The 22,910-nt window shown below is 40.0% G+C and overlaps 1 protein-coding gene across 2 annotated transcripts; it reads right to left on the bottom strand.

Moving 5' to 3' along the window:
- Positions 1-667: 667 nt before the first annotated feature.
- ZNF483 (zinc finger protein 483) lies at positions 668-22,558 on the bottom strand. Of its 2 annotated transcripts, none has more exons than XM_015543120.2 (7): positions 22,338-22,558; positions 19,956-20,496; positions 17,946-18,034; positions 16,883-17,009; positions 16,408-16,503; positions 11,097-12,659; positions 668-3,786 (listed from the first exon to the last, which is right to left on the bottom strand). In XM_015543120.2, the coding sequence occupies exons 2-6, from the start codon at positions 20,341-20,343 to the stop codon at positions 11,110-11,112; spliced, it is 2,250 nt and encodes a 749-aa protein (XP_015398606.2). In that variant the 5' UTR covers positions 20,344-20,496; positions 22,338-22,558; the 3' UTR covers positions 668-3,786; positions 11,097-11,109. The 2 variants fall into 2 exon arrangements, with proteins under 2 accessions (XP_015398606.2, XP_042820380.1); XM_042964446.1 differs by lacking the exon at positions 22,338-22,558 and adding an exon at positions 21,825-21,894.
- Positions 22,559-22,910: the final 352 nt, after the last annotated feature.

Below are 22,910 nucleotides of genomic sequence, written 5' to 3'. Positions count from 1 at the left end.
GAAAGGGTATAGTGATCAGGACAAATAGTGGCAGAAGCAATCTATGTGCTCACAGTGAGGGCAAGACAATTTCCCAGCCTCCTTTGCAGTTAGTGTCATGTGACTGATTTCTGGTCAATGGGAGAGCAAGGAAGTGATTTCTAAGCTACATGTTCCCAAAGTTTCTTGGTTAGAGCATTCTTAGCACCACAATCGTCTTTTCACAAGAAAAGAAATACCAAACTGTCCCATGTGCTAAGTAAGTTCCAAATAATAAGACAGTAGTATCTGGTACTATGCGCAATAGTTGTATCTGTGTTTCCCTAAAATTTAAAATATCCTGGAATCCCCTAAGAATTCTCTACAGTGACCTGGGACACCGTGGCACCCATTTGGGACCCATGTATATAATGCTCCCCATTCTGGCTTTCTCTGCTTCTGGGACCTCCAGATGGTACAGCTACAAAACACTGGAATGCAACACAATGTAGGATGCCTGCCTGGGAAATGAACGGTTATCAGTTAAGCACTTTGATCTGCTGGGCTCTCTGTGGCTAGTGCTGCTTACTCTGACTCTGTACTGTCCAATATGGTAGCTGCTGAAGGCTTCTTAGGACTGCAAATACAGACAGTGCCACATTCTGAGGCTTAAAAAACTGAAGCAGAGTCAATGTTTTTCCATTAAACACAACTTTATTGTTTTTGTAGAACTACAATTCACTTTAACTGTTGCATCGCATAGGATGTTGTACTGTAATGCTTGTAGAGGGACGTGCATTATTTCTAGTATTACAGATAAACACTTCAATCTACACAGTTATCAACGGATTGTTTCAGTTCAGATGATTTTCTTCTATGCACTGAAAGAACATCACAATGTGTTTACTTGGGCATGTTATGTAGCTAGCACAAGTTAAAGCATACCTATGCAGACAGCACAGTTACAGTGACATCTATGCAACTCCTAACCACCAACTGAGATACTATTTTAATTGTAACTTTTTTCTAGATAAAAAAATAAGGGAAAATATTTAAATTTCAAAATGAAGGCATGTTACTGAGGCAGAATTCAGTGCAATACAGAAGCTAGTACTACAACTAGTACAGGAAAGACAAAAGGGGAGAGGGTATAGTGCACAGTCGATGAATGGCCATTGCAACTTACTGCAGGCACAGCAAAATGAAGAAGCTGTTTGTTGTATACAAATGTGTTAGATACAGGAGACAATATTTAAGACAATAGCTAATATTTGTCATTTTCAGCAACAGTCTAGTGAGTTTAAGTATTCTAACAGCAAAAAAAAAAAAAAAAAAAAAAAAAAGAAATTCCACAAAATTAGTTATATGAAATGAGCAATTTCCATCAAAAAAATTTAAACAGTTTTTAACAGGATTTTGAACTTGCCAACTTGGCCAGCTATACAATAGTTGAATTCTTTAACACACACACAAGAAATCTTAGATGGAGAGACGATAAAAAGAAATTATGTTAGTTATGGTAATTTAGTTAGAAATTATGAAAGACTTAAAAAGACATTTACAAAAATTGAAATTTTCAATTAACTCTCTAAACAAAGTTGTTCATAGAATACAAGAAGTTTCTAATACTATCAAAGATCAATTGATTTAAAATTCAGAAAGTTCCAAGTATTTACTTTTAGCTTTGGATGAGTCATGTACTAAGACAGTGCCCATTGAAAATCTGGTACATTCTGTCTCAAAGAACATCCAAATTTACAAAGAAATGTCAATTCATTGCCTAAAAACTCAAACTCATGACAGGTATTTTTGACATTTTTCCATCTGTCAAAGAAGAATTTCAGCTAGAGACAGAAAAACGAGTTTCTATCATAAGAATGAGACTCCAGCTATGTTAAGTCAAAAGACCAGCTGTATTAGAATTTTAAAGCAAGAGAATGATGTTTCCCTCATTGCTTTGTTCCAGTGTCTGATAACTCTTGAAAATATTTGTGTTCAGTTTTCTCAAGGAGACTCTTAAAGAGAGTCAAGAATACAGATGTTAAAATTCTTCAGTATATAATGCGCAAATGCTATAAAATTATCATTGCCAGGTTATGGAACTGGTGAGGATAATGTTTTTAATGATCTTGTGTTCTCTACCAATGTTCCTTGGTTGAGTTAGAAAAGAATTTTTACAAAGATTTCCTGTACTAGGAATTTCAATTTAAGGTTTTCTTAAAATGAAAGGAATGCTTGCCATATATTCAAAAATCATGGACAAAAAGTGGCAGTGTGATTCATATTTCTCCTTAACTGAACGCTGCATGTGAATGAGCTAAATATGAAACTCCTTAGAACAGGAAAAACTTGTACCTACTTAGGTAAAATAATTTAGTTAAAATTGAAACACTTCATAATACAAATAAAAAAATGACAATTTTACACATTTTTCTAACATTGGTCAATATGTAAATTTTAAATGTAATCAATAGTATTCTGTGGAAGTTGGCTGCCAAAAAAGAAAAAGGCAAATGTGAAGAATGGTTTGTTGATTGGATAAACTTAGTTTTATTTCCATTTCATGCAATATTTTGCCAAATTTGATGTTCACAATACTGAGTGGACACAAGAGTTAGTGAGTTTACTTAAATAATTTTCAAAATGATTGCTTTTGCTTCAAAATCAAATCAATTCTTTCAATAAAACAATGAGCAGTTTTGTCAATGTGGATGCAAGTATCAAAGTAATGTTTTTGATATTTGATCCAGTTATTGGAAAACTTTAAGTACATTTACATTAACATCAAGATATGTTTGGAAGAACTAGGTGAATCTACTTTTCAATGCTAAGTTTTATAAATCTAAATATAGATCAAGTACTTCAAAGGAAAAATCTAGTGTATGAATTAAGATGTGCTGCAACTTTTATACAATTATACACTGGGTTTTGGAGACAATGCAAAAAATATGTCTCGTCAATTTTTACACTGGTTGTATGTTGAAATAATATGTCTCTAAAATATATTGTTCACCTCATCTGCTTTGCTTTTTAAAAGCAGCTACTAGAAAATTTGAAATTACATGTGTGGCTCACATTATGCTATCGGACAGTGCTGCATGCACTAAATGAAATACCTTCCAGTCAGCTCTTTAGAGCCCTCTTCTTTTTTTTTTTTTTAATTTTTTTTTAATGTTTATTTATTTTTGAGACAGAGAGAGACAGAGCATGAATGGGGGAGGGTCAGAGAGAGAGGGAGACACAGAATCTGAACCAGGTAGAGCCCTCTTCTTAAATGTGAATAGTCAAAGCTCTCCAGACATTTGAGGAAAGTCTCCAATGTGAAAGAGAGAAAACAGGTTAAAAGCAACTCGGAGCAAAGACAGATAATGCAGGGAGCAGAAGAACATGGAATAAAGACACTATATTAGCATCCTCAGAGAAAAGAAATTCACCCATGAAACAAAAAAGGAAAAGAGAATCAGAAAATGCACTTAGAATTATAAATGCGACAACACAAATAAAACATTCAAAACACTTAGTAGTAGAGTTGCAAGATAAAGCTAAAGAAAATTTCCAGAAAGCAAGATAAAGATCAAAGACATGAAGGAAGTGATGACAGGGAAGATGGCGGAGAAGGAAAAGCCAGGAACCCATCTGTCCACGTAGACAACAACTGTACTGGAAAAAGGTAGCTAGTGATAATTCTGGAATAGAGGAAGTCTATTTTAAAACTTACAGCTCCCAGGGGAACTCTTGACTGGTAAACTGCAATGATCAGTGGTGGATTCTAGCCTTCAGGACAGTAGGCGCCACTCATTCTCTATTGGCCAGCCCAGGGGGAGGCAGCTGTGGAGACGAAACCCACATCTGTAGTTGGGCTTGCTGGTGCCAGAGGAAGTAATAAAAACCTCTGTCTCTAAATGTCGGAGTGCTGGGTTCGGACTGTGGGTGGCCGCTTCTGATCATGAAGGAAGAGCACAGAAGCCAACTACCATTCTTCCAACCCCCACTGGCTCAAGTAGCTTCCAGAGGATTAAGGGACAGGACCTGGGTTTTTTTTAGACATTGAGAAAAAATTTGATATATGGGAGAATTTAGAATACCATGGACTCCTCCCAGGGAAATACAGAGTCAGAAGAGAGCTGAGAAAAGCTTAAGCATTCACAGACTGATCCCCAGCACAGAGACATGCTAAGACAATAAAAAAGACAACTCTGAAAAGAGGGAAAGCCTGATTTCCAGAGCTACCGTACTGTAAGATTCAAATGTTGAGTTTTCAACAACAACCAAAAAAATCACAAGGCATACAAAGAGACAAAAAAGTATGACCCATTCAAAGGAATAAAATAAATCAACAGAAAATGTACCTTGGAAAGCCCAGAGGTCACACTTGCCAGACAAGACCTTTAAAACAATGGTCTTAAAGATGCTTTGAGAGCTAAAGGAAGGTTCTGATGAGTTTGGCAAATCCAGTGAGAAAAATGAAGATTCTTCAAAGAGAAAAAACTAGGGATTATGCATCCATTAATTACTACTTTAGAGGAATGCTCTCCTTGGTCTCATTTTATACGGGACATCTTGACAAACATCTTGAATACCAATGGCAAAAAACCCCAGAAGAGCTGCAGATATTTAGCAAAGCTTGTAGATTATCAGAACCACTCTGTAGGGGTAGAGACCTGAAGACTCTAACCTGGAAGGACCTCTCACCTTAGAACCTATGAGAGAGAGAGCCCAGCAGAGAGATCTCACCAATGTTCTCAGGGTAGGAAATATTTTGCTAGTAATTTGCAACTTACTAAGCATCAGATTAACTCAAGAGAGACATTTCACAAGTGCCCTGGTTTGGGGAAAAGATCCCTTACATCAGATCATAGAGACATCCATATTTCCACAGAAAGGAGAGACCCTATGAACGTGCTATCCTGTATAGACAACAATTTGACAGTGTATTTCCAGAATCTTAAAATTTTTGTTTCTCTCTTTGCATCAAGCTGTTCCACAATGGAGAAACAATTCTGAGGAAAGCACAAAACAAAAAAAAACAGCAAAAACAGAAGTTCTCTATCAGCAAACACATGCACACATGAAGAACCTCTACTGGTTCCCCACTGCCCTGGTAACAAAACACAAACTCTTCACCAGGGCTGGAAAGAAAGGTCTTTACAATGCAGGGCCTGCACCGTGGCAGCAAGGAACACAACGGACTCCTATCCCCAAGCATCAGAGCCACCTTTCCTGGGTGTTCCCACGTGCTATGTTTACATTTCATTTTTAGCAATGAACACAGTTCATTTTCGCTGTTAAATGCAACCATACTGTGACCTGCATCCTACCTGCCCTCCAACACACATCAGTCTTACACAGAAGACTGGATTTCTGCAGGAATATTCTGGGGAATATTCATTCATCTCATCTCTTAAAGTGCACTGTATATATGAAGCATTAATAAACGCAGCATTTGTGAAAATGAACCTAGGCATATCTCATTTAATTGTGCTTCACAGATAGTGTGTGGTGTTTTTTGTTTTCACAGACTGAAGATCTGTGGCAACCTGTGTTGAGCACGTCTACCAGCACCATTTTTCAAACAGCATTTGCTCGTTTTATGTGTCTCATTTTGGGAATTCTCACAAAATTTTAAACCTTCCCATTATTATTATAGCTGTTATGGTAAACTATGATCAGTGATCTTCAATGTTACTCATGTAATTGTCTTGGGGTGCCAAGAACCACACCCACGTAAGACAACGAACACCAACGATAAACGCTGTGCATGTTTCTGACTGCTCCATCGACCCTCTGTCCCCACCTCCCTGTCTTCTGGCCTCATTATTCCCTGAGACATGATACTCAAATTAGGCCAATTAATAACCCTCCAGTGGCCTTGAAGTGCTCAAGTGAAAGAGTCACACATTTCTCACTTTCCATCAAAAGCTAGAAATGATTAAGCTTAATAAGGCAGGCATGTTGAAAGCCGATAGGCCAAAAGCTAGGCCTCTTGCCCCAGTTAGCCAAGTTATGAACACAAAGGAAACGTTTTTTGAAGGAAATTAAAAGCAGCGCTCCCATAAGTACATGAATAAGAAAGCAAGGCAGCCTTACTGCTGATATGAAGATCAAACCAATAACATTCCTTTAAGCCAAAGCCTAATCCAGAGCAAGACTCTAACTCCCCTCAATTCTCTGAAAGCTGAGAGAGGCGAGGAAGCTGCAGAAAGAAAAGTTTGAAGCTAGCAGGGACTGGTTCATGAGGTTTAAGGAAAGAAGCTGTCTCCTTAACAGCAAGCGAAGCAGCACATGCTGATGTGGAAGCTGCAGGAAGTTATCCAGGAGATCTAGCAAGACAATTAACGAAGGTGGCTACATTAAACAAACAATTTTCAATACAGACCAAACGGTCTTATAAGAAAACGCCACCTAGGATTTTCATAACTGGAGAGGTGTCAGTGCCTGGCTCAAGGGAAAGGCTAACTCTCATTTGGTGACTAATGCAGCTGGTGACTGCAAGCTGAAACCAATGCTCATTTACCATTCCGAAAATCCTAGGGCCCTTAAGAATCACACTAAATCTTCTCTGCCTGTGCTCTATACATGAAACAACAAAACCTGGATGACAACACAACTGTTTACAAGATGGTTTTGTTTTGTTTTTTGAGAGCGAGACAGCATGCGCGTGCGAGCGGGGGCAGGGCCATGGGAGAGGGAGAGAGAATTCCAAACAGGCTCCCTACTGTCTGCACAGAGCCCCACGTGAGGCTCAATCCCATAACCTTGAGATCATGACCTGAGCTGAAATCAAGAGTCGGATCCTTAACTGACTGAGCCACCCAGGCAACCCTACCACATGGTTTTTACTCAATTTTCTAAGTCCACTATTGAGATCTGCTCAGAAAAAAAGAAAAAATTCCTTCAAAGTATTACTGCTCAAAGACAATTTACCTGGTCACCCAAGAGCTCTCACGAAGATGTACAAGACTTGTTTTTATCACTGCTAACAGTATCTACTCTGCAGCCCCTGGATCAAGGACTAATTTCAACTTCCAGGTCTTATTATTTATTTAACACACACGTTTTGTAAGGCTATAGCTGCCACAGATAGTGATTCCTCTGATGGACCTCGGCAGAGTAAATGGAAAACCTTCTGGAATGGATCACCATTCTAGATGCCATTAAGAACATCTGCTTAGAACTAGACTCTATTTTATACCACTAACGATAGCCAAAATGGTGGAAACAACCCAAATGTCCGTGGATGGATGAATGAACAAAATATGGTACACCCATACAATGGAACATCATTCAGCCTTGAGAAGTAATGAAATTTTGACACATGCTGTATCATGAACCTTAAAAACATTATACTAAGTGTAAGAAATCAGACACAAAAAGACAAATATTCAAATTCAGAGAGACAGCAAGTAAAATAGTGGTCACCAGGGGCTGTGGGCAGGACAGAATGAGGAGTAACTGTTTAATAAGTGTCCATTTAGGATGACAGAAAAGTTCTGGAGATAGACAGTCATGAAGATTACACAACAATGTGAATGCACTTCATGCCACCGAATTGTACTCCCAAGAAGGGCTAAAAGGCTCAACTTTATGTTCTGTGTATTTTACCACACTAAAAACTAACTCAAAAATAAGTAAATAAAAGTAGACTCACTGACAGGAGAAGCTTTTATCTTGTCCTGTGAGCTGAAAGAAGTTTCTTCAACAGAAACTCCGGAAGAAGAAACATTTTTAAAAGCAAGATCTGCATTTTAAATTAGAATGTCTTAAAGGGCTGATTTTAATACCCATCAATGTATATAAAAAGCATAAAGTCAAATACTGGTTAATAAAAACAAATCTATAAGGAATCAAAAAAAGTTTAAAATCTCTTGATGAGCTGATAGGGCATAAAAATGAATTTAAGTACTTGGAGGATGGCCCGGATCAAATATCCTTTAGGCAATTACACAGAAGTAGTTACTGAAAGCAAGCTTTTGATAAATACCATGCAGCAGGGTTTGAGGTCTCTCTCTGTGGCTAGTACATGGTATTTAGAGAGTTCATACTGGAGAGAAGACTTTTACATAGACTAAAAACCATGACAACTCAATAAGGCAATTTTTTAAATGAAAAAAAAAAACACTTGAATAAATATTTTCCCAAAGATTTATAAATAGTTAAAGAGCACATGACAAGACTCTCGCCATCATTAGCCACCAGGGAAATGCAAATTAAAACCACAAAGAGATACCATTTCAAATACCTAGGAGGGCTCTCATAAAAACAGATAATATAACCAGGGTCAGTGAGGATGTAGAGACACCTGACAGACTCAAGGCTTCAGCTGCCTCATCAGTTAGAAATTATTATTCAGACTCTGTCAATGAAATTCTTAAGAAATAATCCACTAATATCTACACACTCTATTCCTTTGAGGTGTAATTTTACAATGAAAACTTAACTGAAGAGTCACTCTGTATGATTTTTACATTCTTTTCCGGAATTTTTCTGTCAATGGAATCTCTTTAGATTTTAGGATCTGTATTTCCCAGATTGTATGGGACCATACAGTGCTGCTCAGAATGCAACATGATGTACTCGCTTGAGAAGACAATTTGGCAATTTCTTAAAAAGTTAAACAAAAATTTACCAGATGAGTCAGCCACTCAGGCATCTACCTAAGAAAAATGAAGACATGTCTACACAAAGACTTACACATCAATGTTCAAAGCAGCATTCTCTTTAACAGCCAAAAATTGTAAACAACCCAAATGTCCTTCAACTGGTGAATGGACAAAATAGGGTATACCCATAAAATAGGGTATTATTTAACAATAAAAATAATGGACTGATACGCTATAATATGAAATTAGAAACATGTTAATGAAAAACAAAAGACCACATATGACCCCATTTGTATAAAATGTCCAGAAAAGGCAACTCTATGGACAGCGTAAACTGATTAGTGGTTGCCTGGGACTAAGAGTAGGCATAGGGATTAACTGTAAACAGGCACGAGGGATCTGAGGTTATAAAATGTTCTAAAAATGGATTACGGTGATGATTGCACAACTCAGTGAATCTGCCAAAACTCAATTATACCCTTGAAATGACTTTTATATGTAACTTACACCCCAAAAAACTTGTTAAAAAAAACTACGTTCCAGATTCCCAACAATGGTATAAAACATCCTCTTATGAATGTTGGAGAATGTTGGTAAACATCCTGGAACAAGCCTCTTCTCAAGAATTTTAAATACTTCCCTTCACATACTCTATCTTTTCGGAAAAAAAAAACCAAACCAGGGTTTAATGATTCTCATAAACCATATTCCTTTCATGGCTAGAATGTCTCTGGTTGGTCCACTGAGCAATTAACTATGCAGATCAATTTACCACTCAGCAGTATCTGAACTACAAGCTTTGGGGTGGGGAGAGTTGGGGTACAAGGAAGAAACCAACAGTATAATCCAGAGGTAGCATTGCAAACCCACACCTATTAAATCACAGCAAATATTGCTGAGTCTCCAGTAAGCATGAAAGATCTTCTTCCATAAGCCAAAAGTTTTCTGGTTTCATTCTCTTTCATATAACAGCTGCCTCAAACTTCAACTTGAGGAACTTTTTAGTACCACTGTTGAGTCAATAGGGCACCTCCAGAACCCTATCACCTGAGACGTAACCCAAATGGACTCAGGGTTCTAGTTCCTTTTCCAGTTAGAAATTGTTATTCACACTCCACCAATGAGATTTCTAAGGAACAATCCACTAGTATCTGCACACTCTATTCCTTTCAGGTCCAGTTTCAACAAGAAAATGTAACTGAAAAGTTATTTTTTTGATTTCTACATTCTTTTCCTGAATATCAGTATCAATAGAGTCTCTTTAGATTTTAGAATCTGCATTCTCCAGATGGTAGAGGATCATAGTATCAAGTTCCTATAGTGGGCAAGTCAGGTCCTATAAACGAGAACTTGGCAAGTAGAAGAGTGGATTCCCCATGTAAAGGCAGCAGGCACCACCCCAAACCAGCTGACTACTCCACTGAAATATGGGCCAGTGTGGTCACCCCTTGCAATTTCTCAAGGCAAGCCTTTATTTTTTTAAATATGAAATCTAATTTTTAAATGGTGACAACTCCACCAACACACATACACACACCCCTTATCGTGCAGACCAACGAAACCATATCAAATGGCCCATTCTTAGCTCGTGACCTTTGCCATACACAATGTTTGCACTCCAATTACAAGGAGCTATACTTACTATAAGCAAACTTTTAAAAAAATATAATTCTGTTTTGCAAAAGACAATCCATCCAGAATAGCTCTGCTTTCAGCACCCATTTCTTCCCCTACCACCCCCCTCCCCAGCCCCCAACCTATTTTCCGAGGACTGGTACTCTCATGGCTGAGATGGCTCCCACGCATGCCCTCTAGATTCCTAAGCCCCTTACTCAAAGTCCAGAGGAAAAAACAGGTTGGGAGACTTTGTCCAATTAAAACGCTCCCTGAAAACACACCTGCGTGAGCTTCACTGACTTGTTCCTGCTGACAGTCTAGGGATTTGGCATCAAGTATTCCAAGAGTATACTTCGTTCTCACTATGCTAGAAGCTCAGGCTCTTGAGTAATTTCCTACCACAGAAACTTGAAAATTCCAACGAGCCAAGTGTTTAGCTTATTCCCACAGCTTCAGAGAGGATTAGAGGTAAACTCAGAAATCATGAGCCTCAGCCACTTCATTGTACCAGTAAAGAAACTCAAATTTAGAAAGGGCAAATGACATGCCCCAAGGTGATATAGCAAGGTGGTTGGCAAACTGGAACAGAATTCGACCAGTTCTTGCTAGAAGCTAAGAGAAACCTCTTGAAGAGAAATGGTTAAGTGGGTCTTGTGCACTGCTTCTTGCTTTTTAAATCTGCATTTGGCCTTTTAGAATCATTGCCCATCTCGCCTGCGTTCTTCACTTTCAATGTGACTTGACCAACCCAAATTAGGATTTGCCAAAGAAGTGTGCATGGGAAAAAGTGTTTTTCCTAGCTGCCAACCCATCAAAGTTGTGGCTGCAGATCAAGGCTGTGGTAGTTTACACCCCAGGTTTTTAATAAGGGACAATTTGGTGAGATTCCACCACCCCCACCCCCCACCCGCACCCCCTTACAGTATTTCAAGAACTACTCTCCAGAGTGAAATCCCCGATGTCTGATGAGGCCTGAGTTACTCTTAAATGTCTTTTCACATTCGTTACATTCATATTCTCTCCTTCCAGTATGAATTTTTAGGTGTTCTACCAGGATTGAGCTGCGGCTGAAGGTTGCTCCACAGTAGTTACATTCATAGGGCTTCTCTCCAGTATGAATTCGATGATGTTCATTGAGAGATGAACTCTGACTGAACGATTTTCCACACTCTTTACATTTATAAGGTTTTACACCAGTATGAATTCTCTGATGACGACTGAGGAGTGAATGGGTAGGGAAGGCTTTCTCACACTGGGTACACTTGTAGGGTTTTTCTCCCGAATGAAGCCTCTGGTGATAAATGACAGATGTAAAATGGCTGAAAGTCATCCCACAGTCATTACACAAATAGGGTTTTTCTCCAGTGTGGATTCTCTGATGTCGAGTAAGGCAAGAATTCTGTCTAAAGGCTTTTCCACATTCACCACATTTATAGGGTTTCTCTCCAGTATGAATCCTCTGATGTTTGGAAAGGGATGAGCTGTGACTGAAGGACTTTCCACAATTGTTACACGTGTAGGGTTTTTCTCCAGTATGAATTCGCTGATGTTGAATAAGAGATGAACTGTCACTGAAGGGTCTCCCACATTCTTTACATTTGTAGGGTTTTTCTCCAGTATGAACTCTCTGATGTTTAATGAGGTGGGCACTCAGGGTGAAAGCTTTTCCACAATCATCACATTTGTAGGGTTTCTCTCCACTATGAGTTCTGTGATGTGGCGTGAGGGATGAACTGTCACTGAAAGCTTTTCCACATTCATTGCACATATAGGGTTTTTCCCCTGTGTGAATTCTCCTATGTTTGGTCAGGGAGGCACTATAGCCGAAGGCTTTTCCACATTTGCTACATTTGTGGGTCTTCTCTCCCATCTCAGCTCCCTCATCTTTATCTGAGGATGCATCTTGATGTAGATTTTTCCAACATTTTTCACATATAGTGCAGTTTCTTCTCTTAGTAAGGGACAAGCTTCGTGTAAAAGCTATCCCACAGTTACTGCATTTCTGGGCCTTCCTCCCCAAATTCCTCCCTATTTTCTGATGTTTCTGATGTTCAGTAAGAGATGAAGAGTGACCTAGGGCTTTCCTGCCTTCGTTACATTTCCGTGGCTTTTCTCCAGTGTGTTCTTTGCGGTTCATAAGGTCTGAATGAAAACTGAAGGGTTTCTTGCATTCATTATACTTCCGAGATTTCTTCCTTAAGTAGACTCTCAGATGTTTAATTATGTCCGAGGTTTGTTTGAAATTACTTCCAAAGGGGCTCTTATCTGGATCAAATTCCTCACCCTTACTGCCTCTCCCATGAGTTTTCTTTTGTGTGACTGCGCCTTGTGAATATTCCTTACTGCTACGCTTCCGGGATTCTCCCATTAAGCCATGATCCCCACCCATTAGGCATCTTTCTATTATTTTATTTAAAGTTGATTCATCCAGGAGAGCATCTTGATTTCGAAAGGATTCCTTCAATTCACCTCTAGGTTCACACTCTAAAAGAAATAATAAATAGGGTATGTCCTGTTGCAGTAAAGGGAGCTATCATATTTGGGACTGAAACAGGAATACAGATAAATAGTAAGGACTACGAACAGTAGGTGTGTGGCTTGCACAGTTCTCAGAATCTTACAAAACAGAGAAGAAAAAAGTAATATAGGAAAACTAGGTAAATATAGGGATTAGGAAAAATAGTGAGGAAAATGAAGAATTTATGCTTTATAGTTAAAATAAAGATGCATGTTCTCACCCTCATTTCAAATTTCTGTATTATGTTCAAACTCACTCTCTCTACAATCTACCCTTTTTCCAAATAATGACGACAGTGCAAACATTTATTGAATACTTAGTAAATGCCAGGTCCCACATCCGACACTTGTATTTCACTTAATCTACACACCAAGCCTATAAAGTAGGTCCTGTCATTATCCCCATTTTGTGGACGTGACAACCTAGGCACATGGACTGTAAGGAGCTTACCCAAAGTCACATGTAAGTGGCAGATTTAAATCTAGTCTGGCACCAAAGCCCATAATTTATTTTTAATCATTTTATTTATTTTTTAGTGTTTATCAAAGCCCATGCTTTTGATCCCTATACTACACTGCTTCTCAAAGCAGCCAAATAGCAGTAAGTTTATAGAAAATGTTAATCACATCACAGACATGTAACATCAACTACGCTAGACTTTCACACGTTACCCCAGTCTGGCCCTATCAATCTTATGGATACACTCTACTCAGGCATCCATTCGCTGTCCCTACACACTATGGTGGTGTTCTCAATCCTATTCTCTCAGTCTTTGTACTACCTGAAATGCAATCCCAAGCATTCACTATTCACTATTCAACTATTCACTATTACAAACACATAAATTTGACAGGGCCTAGGGTTCAGGTCCCACAATCTCCACAGCCTTCTCTAATACCATATTCTATTTACACCCTTCTCAGAACTTTGAATTCATTTACTAGCCATCATCATTCAACTTGGCTCTTAATCATGAGATCACACTGTCACTTTTGTAAAACTATTATTATTTTAATGTTTATTTATTTTGAGAGAGAGGGTGAGCACGAGTGGGGGAGGGGCAGAGAGAGAGAGAGAGAGAGAGAGAGGATTCCCAAGCCGGAAACAGGGCTCAAATTCAAAAACCATGAGATCACAACCTAAGCCAAAACCAAATCAGACACTTAACCAATGGAGCCACCCACATACCCCTCATGAAACTATTTTTCAAAGCACTAACTATAAAATACAAAAATTCTATTACCCAGAAGCTAACCATTGTTAAAAATTCTGTGTATTTTTTAAAGACACTTTTCTCTATATTTTAGAATAAATCTTTTGTATACATTTAAAAATAAAACCATGTATAACGTGGTGTTACTTTTTTTCATTCATAATTCCTTCCCATCTCATGGATAATGCTTCGTAAGAATAATTTGAATCAGTAGTAATTCATCATTTAGATGCATTACAGTTGAGACATTCCCATACTGAATGTATATCAAATGATTAATATATATTCAGAAAACAGTCATAAAAGTGGAGTTATGGAACCAAGGGTAGAAAAGTTTTACCACCATATGAGAGATGATGAACACAAGTATTTGAGTCCTCCTCTCTGGTGAAATGATCTTTCTTTAAATCTTTACAAATTTGATGGATAATAAGTAGATCTGCTGCTTTAAATGTATATTTCATTGTTGACCAGTGACTGGGAAAATTTTTTCAAATTTACAGGTATTTAAATTTTAGTTTTGTCAGTTATTTTTAATTTTGTCAGCTATCTGCTCAAGTTCTTCACCCATTTTTCGAACAGACTCAGCATCAGAAAAATCAGTTCCTTGCTGATTTACTTAAGTATTTTATAAATTAGAACTACTGACTCTGCTTTGTCCGTCATCTCCAGTCTGTTGTAAATAACTTTTTAAACAAGGTGTACATCTACATGATGATTCTGGGGGTGGAGGGGTACATGTTTATATCATTTATATTAAACATAATATTCTTTATTTGTGTATCTATACTGAAAAGAGCCAACAGGTTGACTTTGGTTAAAATGGAATAGAGATGGGGCGCCTGGGTGATTTAGTTGGTTAAGCGTAGGACTTCGGCTCAGGTCATGATCTCATAGTTCATGGGTTCGAGCCCTGTGTCAGGCTGTGCTAACAACTTGGAGCCTGGAGCCTCCTTCGGATTCTGTGTCTCCCTCTCTCTCTGTCCCTCCCATGCTCACGCTCTGTCTCTCTCAAAATTAAATAAAAATATTAAAAATAAAATAAAATTTAAAAAGATGGAATAGAGCTAAGGGGCACCTGGGTAGCTCAGTCAGTTAAGCATCCGATTCTTGATTTTGGCTCAGGTCACTATCTCATGATTTTGTGAGTTCAAGCCTGTCAGGCTCTGTGCTGACCCTGCAGAGCCTCCTTGGGATTCTCTCTCTCGCCCCTCCCCACCTTTCTCTGTCTCTCTCAAAGTAAATAAACTTAAATTATATAAAATAAAAGGTGGAACAGAGCTAAGTGAAATTATTTAATATAAAAAAGTATTGTAATAAATTATTTTTAAATGTAAATTTCATACATTTATTGTTAAATATAAAGGAAGGATAAAGAAAAAAAATGTAATCCCTCAAAGATAACCAGGGTGAACATGAAAGCTCTCCAGACATTAAAAAAAAATCTATCTATAGCTATATATTTAATACCTGTACATGTAACATTTTTTTGCTTTTAACAAAGATGAGATTATACTCTACATGTTGTCCACTGGATGAATTCCTACTTTTCCTTCAAGATTCAACTTAAACGTGAAAAAAGCTGTCGCTCCTGTATTTCCCACTGTTCCTTACACATGCATTATTATAGTACATATCCCGTTACTAACACCTTTTGTTCTGATACCCATATTATAGCATCCACACAGATGCACTTCACAGATCTCCAACTCTGGGACACTTACTTACCAGTCCCTGCAGCTGCCCTGAATATCCACCACCACATTCATGCCAAGGCCACTTTCCCATAAGCTGCTCCCAGTCCATGGCAAGTACAGCAGGGACACTTGGGCAAGCCCATTTCTTGTGAGATTCAGGAATCTGACCGGCAGGTGATTCCAGTTTTTGGCCTTGCCAGAGCTTTTTTAAGTTTATTTGTTTGTTTATTAATTTATTTATTTTGAGGGAGAGCACAAGTGGGGCAAGAGCAGAGAGAGAGAGGGAGAGAGAGAGTCCCAAGCAGGCTCCGTGCTGTCAGCACAGAGTCCAATGCGGGACTCGAAATCACAAACAGTGAAATCACGACCTGCGCCAAAATCAAGAGGTGGACGCTCAACCAAGTGAGCCACCCAGGCGCCCCCTTGCCAAAACTTTCTTAAGCAGCACTGCAGTCTAAGATACTTCCTACCCAACCTTTCTCCCTTCCCTCTCTCATTCACAGATGTTACAGTCACACTATGCTCTTGACAGCTCCTCTAGCCTCTTCCAGTAATCCCCATTTTCCTTCACTGAAATTCTCCCCAGTAAGTCTCTGGCATAGCTAATCACGTCTTGGCATCTACTTCTCAGAGGACCTACACCAACAGTCTCCTCACTAAAATGAATATTCCAGGAAGGCAAGGGGTATATTCTAATCACCTTTCCATTTTAGCATCTAGCCCACCCAACATTTCAAAAGCTCTTCACAAATGACTTGGCTAAACAACCGTTTTAATTTCCTTATCTGCTTTTCACCAACTCACCTGGTCTGGAGCCTTTTGAGACTTCTTTTTCCAGCAGCCATGGCAGTTCAACCCACTTAAGCTGGGAAATCAAATCTAATTTGGAAACTGCAAAGCCTGCTCATAGAGAAAAGAATACCAAATGACTGTTTTCTGCATAGAACAAAAATGTTCCAACATTCACACACAGCCTCTGGTTCTCTAGGGAAGAGAAGCTTTCACATACAGACATCAACACTGGAATATGAGGAGGAAACCAAGGAAGGTATGCCCTTGATGACAACACAGTGATACTCAACATTTCCAGTTCAATAAAGCAGAACTCTTTTTTTTGGAGAAAACATTGCAGAAAAGTACATTTTCAGAACACACTTTTAGGATCATTCATGGTCAACCCTGCATGCCCAGCCAAAACAGTTAATAGCATTTACCTTTCACTAATAGTGAACAAAAAGATACACAGCCTGTATGTTAGATCATGAAGAGGTATCTTTACCCAAAAATTCTAGGTTCCTAAAGTTCTCCAGTAGCACTTCCTTAAAGAGCTCCTTTTGAAAAGGCTCCAGTTTTCTCCACTCTCCTCTGGAAAAGTTCACAGCCACATCCTTGAATGTTATGGACTCCTAACGAACACACAAAACACAGTCTTTTTGCATCGGCTTAACATTCACAGGTTCTGGGGATTAAGAACTGGGTGTACTTTTGGGAGCCATTATCAGTCTATTTTAGCTGTATTATTTACTATTGTGAATAAGAATTTTTTTCTAACCGATAATTATTGGTCTATAGAAAGCTTATCGACTTGTAACCAGCCACTTTTCTCAACTATTACAAGTTTTAGTACTTATTCAGTTGATACCCAGAGGTTTACAAATAGACCATGTCATCTGCAAATAACACACGTCTGTCTCTTTCACACCAATACTTACCTCATTTCCTTTTTACCTTACTGCATTGGCTAGAATATTCAAGAAATGCTCATTAACAGCAGCATGATTAGACAGCCATATCTTTTTACAGGAGAGTTGCTTTTTGTTTTCCAACACTGTTCAGCTAGAGTTTTACTGTGTTAAGAAAATATAACCCTATTTCCACTTGACTAATTTTACCCAGAATAATTTAAGAATTTTAGTAAAAATATTTTGTTGGGTTTTTTTATAATTTTTTTAAATGTTTATTTATTTTTGAGAGAGACAGAGTGCGAGCAGGGATGGGCAGAGAGAGAGACACACACAGAATCTGAAGCAGGCTCTAGGCTCTGAGCTGTCAGCACAGAGCCCAAGGCGGGGCTCAGACTCATGAACCATAAGATCATGACCTGAGCTGAGGTCCGATGCTTAACCGAATGAGCCACCCAGGAGCCCCACAGAGCTGTTATTTTCATTAGAGTCAGACTTGTGACAAATTCTGGTAACTGAAATAAAATAGCATCTGAAGAATGAGCTCGAAGAATGTGAAGAAAAGGGAGACGGTCTTCTTTACTCTAATATTTTTATACCACTCTGTAGGAGCTCAGTAAGTATTCACTAAAGAATGAAAACCAGTGAAGGGAAGCTTACCCGGGACTCAGCACTTGGAAGGACAGAAACCATTTTATTTTCTTCAGGGTTCTCCTCTTCAGAAATAACAGACTCTTGAGAGGCTGGATCTAAGAAGGGGAGAGAAGAACACTCTGGTCTTTCAAATGTGTTCCTCAGACTAGAATTTCTTACAGGTCTCTCTGGATAAAAACGTCAGAAGAAACAGTTTTTCCCTACTCTTTAAAACAGAGATAAAAGCCACAGATACACTCTTTTAAAATCCAAGCTCTTTCCCCTACCCCATAAAAAAGCCTTTCGATTCCTAAGCTCACAATAACTGATTTCATTCAATCCATACATCTACAGTTTTATGAATTTAAATGGCATACTAATTATTCTTTTAAAATATTCATAGGATGTTTTAAGGTAAAAAAGCATTTTGTTTTATGTGTTAATTTGTTTTCTTCACAGTCCTAGCACAATGCCTTGTAGAGTCATTTATTGAATGAGAGAACCAAGATGGTCTCAGGAACAGACCCTTCTTCTGGGGTCACCAGCAGATTCCTAAAGACTGAAATCAGGAAGCCAAACTATCAACTAAATATATTACATACCTGGCAATGTCAACAGCTCTTCTAGTAAGAGAAAAGTATTTAAAAAAAATTTTTTTTTTAACGTTTATTTATTTTTGAGACAGAGAGAGACAGAGCATGAACAGAGAGAGAGGGAGACACAGAATCTGAAACAGGCTCCAGGCTCTGAGCTGTCAGCACAGAGCCCGACGCGGGGCTCGAACTCACGGACCGTGAGATCATGACCTGAGCCGAAGTCGGACGCTTAACCGACCAAGCCACCCAGGCGCCCCGAGAAAAGTATTTTTTAAATCATGCTTCACTTTCTTATGAAAAGAATTTTAGGCAGCTTATTGATTAGACAATCAACAGAAATTAAGAATCAGAATTATATAATCAAAGAGAAAGAAGGGACGATTTTAAGGACACTGTTCTTACAGAAGGCTAAAGCAATCAATTCATGAACTTCTTTACTGCAGGGGCTTCCATATAGAGGCCCTAATTTTGGAGAAGCACCACAATGCAATGACAGACAAGTGAGAGGAAAGTCAGGAAACCCAAATGTTGAATATACCTTTAGCTGTGCAAGCACAATTCAAGTCTGTGGTGGTAAATGCCACTTCTGTGGAACTCTGGGTAGGATACAAACTTGTACATATGTATTGAGTCTTACGGTAACTCATATGTTACACATATTTGGAACATTGTAGGATATTAGAGGGATTTTATAAAAGCTGAACCACATGCCCTCAAAGGGCTATCCACCCTAGAAGTCTTTTTATCCATATCTTACAATGATAAGTTATAATTCATAGTTTATACATTTATAATAATGTAGGCATAAAAGTATAAGTCAGCTGTTCCTCCCTTAAGGCTGTGAACTGCATTATCCAATAGGGTAGCTGCTCACCACGTAAGGCTATTTAAATTTAAGATTCAATTCCTTATTTGCCTTCGCCACATTTCATATGTTCAATTTGAAGAGCAAAACCATGCAGAACACATTTCCATCATTGCAGCTATTGGGCAGCCCCGTTCTGGAAACGTGCTCCTGCACCCGCTGGAGGCAGAAGTTGAGGCCTGGGCAGGATGATATGCTTGTGACTCCAAACACATTCAGATAATTTCCTTCTCTCCCATGTTCTAAGAGTCCCTCTTACTCAAGGGGAAGAGGAAAGAAATTAGTATTATGCCTTGACCTGTTTAACCCTCACAAAAGACTTAGAACAGACAGGAACCCCTTTTTTACAGATTAAAATAAAAATGAAAGTTCAGAGAGGTTACATAGCTTGCCCAAGATTCTACAGTAAAAGGTGAGGCTGATCCAAACCTGCTCACCACGTGAGGCTGATCCAAACCCAGTCCCAACCCCAAACCTAGACTCCTATTTTAGCAATCAACTGCTTTCTTTGGAGGAGTTTACTTTCACACCTTGAGGAAATTACTCCCTCTTCCTCCCACCATCTATGATTCTCACCTTCCTTTTCTTCAAGTGTTTGGGTCAAATCCTCTATGAGGGTCACTACTTCCTCACTACTCTCAGGACGTTGTGACTTTACCCATATCCTGATCTCCCCAGGCAAAATGGTCAGGAATTGCTCAAACACCAAAAGCTCTAAAATCTGTTCTTTCGTATGGATGTCTGGTCTCAGCCACTGAATGCAGAGCTCCCAGAGCTGATTCAGGGCTTTTCTGGGTCCAGCCACTTCTGAGTAACAAAACCACCTGAACCTCTGTCTAAAAGTCTCTGGGTCAGTCGCGTCTCCTCTCCGGATAGCTTCTTGATCCCCAGGAGTATCCATTCTTAGGACCTTGTTTGGTTCACTTGAGGCCAGAGTTTGAGGGTCCGGGGAGATGGCTGTCATCTCGTCCAAGGTACTACAGCTTGCAAATGTATCACCAGCAGGAATACAGTCCCCTTCAGACTCTAGGTGAATTAACAGTACAGTCCACCGACAGGCACTAGGGACAGCAAAATATCAAGGGTTCCAGGCATTCAGCTTATGGTCTTGCAGAAACTGTCAAGAAATAAAAGATATTAAATAGGTAAAACAATTACTTCTAAAAACATTGTTCTTGGTATGGTTCACAGACATAAACATACGGAGAGGCCAGCAACAGCCCTGCCCAACTGCTACATTAAAGAGCAATTTTCTTTGTGGGGGAAAGGCTGGGGAGTTAATTTAAGGGTAATTAAAGATACCCACCAAGAAAACGGTTTCTTCAGACTAAAGACTCTTCATAAGCAAAACACATCAGAAAAGGCACACTGCTAGAAGAGAATCCAGTCACAAATTTATTCTATTCCTCCTGTCCTGTTGCAGTGAATGGCCACATATTCCCAACAGGTGTTCAACTCAGAAGCCCGATTTCGTATTTGCCTCTCAAACTTCTCACGTAATCAACAACCAAGTTCTGGCAGTTTTATTTCTTAAAAACCTCCCCATTCTACCTTTTTTTTAAAAAAAATGTTTATTTATTGTTGAGACAGAACATGAATGTGGGAAGAGCAGAGAGAGAGAGGGAGACACAGAATCTGAAGCAGGCTCCAGGCTTCAGCTGTCAGCACAGAGCCTGATGTGGGGCTGGAACTCACCAACAGCAAGATCATGACTGGAGCAGAAGTCGGACCCTTAACCGACTGAGCCACCCAGGTGCCCCGATCCTACTTAAACTACAAATGTACGGGTACCTTCAATCCAGTCTCATGCTGCAGCCTAAGGATCCCTTCCAATTTGCAAAATAGGGACCTATCACTCCCCAGCTGTCTCAGGGTGAAGTTCAAATGCAGAGGCCATGTATTGATGATCTAGAGACCCTGCTCTGAGAACCTCACCTCTTGAGCTCTAGCTGCCCCTGATGGATGTTGCAGCCATAAAAAAAAAACAAAAAAAAAACAAAACAAAAACTATATCCCCTTTCATCCTTTGCACTAGTGCCGTTCCCTCTCCTAGAAATGCTGCCTTCTTTCTCTCCTACCAAACCTTTACTCATCCTTCAAAACGACTCCTTTCAACTGTCACCTCTTGCACAAAGGTTTCTCTGATGCCCAAGTGCTCTTCTGCACAGAGCCCATCGTGTGTTACACGCATGCTTTCATTCTGCAAATAACTGAAGATCAGGAAACTATGACAAGCGTGGAGAGATCTGGTGGGGTCCTCACCCTCAGAGAGCACCCAGGAGATGAAAATACAGTCTGAGATGCACTACATTGCGGCAAGTGAAAGCCCTCTCCTCCTATTGCAAGTATACCAATAATTCCCCCACCTCTGAGCACAGAGCCCGGCACACACGAATGCATGACGTCATTTATTCCTTCGCCAAATATTAGGCACCTACCACGTACCTGACGCCGCTCTGAGCACCTGGGGCTCTGTGTTGACTAAGACACTCGTCTAGGTCTCCAGGGAGCCTACAATAGAGGCTCCGCGAAAATGTGACGCAGGCAGGCAGAAGTTCTCAAAGGGGGTGGGGGGCGGCTGAAGACGTGGTTATCACGACTGGAGGAGGAGTGCTAGTGGTACCTACCTAGCGAGTAGACCTAGGGATGCTGCTAAACATCCTGCAGTCACCGCAATGCTCCCTTCCCCCACGCACACACATAAAGGAATTTTCCCGCCGAAAAAGTCCGCGTACCCAAGTTAAGGGAGTATGGAAGCAGGGAGGGGATGGAGGAAAGCTCCGTCATTCAGGACAGTGCCCACCTCCCCCAGAAGCTGCAGCATCGGAGTGCACTGTGAGATCGCTCGGCTCCCCACCCACCCACCCACCCCACCAAAGATGCACCCAGCCCGGGTGCATCCTTGCAGCCGGCGACCTGGCCGCGGCCGCCAAATCAGGGGCCCGGGACAACCACTACCTGCATCAGCACCCGCAGTCAAGACCAACGCCACCGCAATGAGCTTCTAGAAGCTGGTCCTGCAGGAGCTGCGCGCGCAAGCCCGCGAAGAGCCACTGCGCCTGCGCAAGGGCGCAGAACTACGATTCCCGGAATGCGTTTGTCCTGCTTTGCGAAAGTCCTGTGTTTTCCATAGGCTCCCACCTGGCCTGTTGCGCATGGTCATTGGGAAACGGCTGGTGGGCTCGGCCACAGAATTATTGCTGCGCCAGAGGCCTAAAGGCCTAGAACCATCTCAGGTTTTCAGGTTTATGATGCTCGGTCTCCTAGGTAACCTCAAACCATCCCTCCTCCTTCCTCTCCCTACCCTTCCCTTAAATCCAGGCTGGAAAAACCCACTGCAGAATGCATATTAGTGGTGCATTCTATGTAAGCCATAATTAATGCCGCAACGCGAATTTAACAAATATTAATTTTATGACTTTCACACCTGCCACCATGGAGCAAACCACCATCATGCCTCCCCTGGATTATTGCAATAGCCGATTGAATGCACTTTTCTTCCCTTGTCTATTCTTTACACGGCAGCGGGAG

The sequence above is a fragment of the Panthera tigris genome, chromosome D4, assembly GCF_018350195.1.
Source record: "Panthera tigris isolate Pti1 chromosome D4, P.tigris_Pti1_mat1.1, whole genome shotgun sequence".
NCBI classification, from domain to species: Eukaryota; Metazoa; Chordata; class Mammalia; order Carnivora; family Felidae; genus Panthera; species Panthera tigris.
The sequence above is the reverse complement of the archived record's forward strand: the minus strand, read 5'-3'. Positions and strand labels throughout refer to the sequence as shown.

Bases quoted from the DNA above. Each gene is read 5' to 3' on its own strand.
- ZNF483 (XM_015543120.2), bottom strand. From the start codon at position 20,343: ATGACAGCCATCTCCCCGGACCCTCAAACTCTGGCCTCAAGTGAACCA. The intron at 18,035-19,955 runs GTGAGAATCATA...TCCCCTTCTTAG, and splicing joins AACACTTGAAGAAAAGGAAG to ATCCAGCCTCTCAAGAGTCT. The intron at 12,660-16,407 runs GTGAGTTGGTGA...TATTTCTTTTAG, and splicing joins CTCAAAAGGCTCCAGACCAG to AGTGTGAACCTAGAGGTGAA.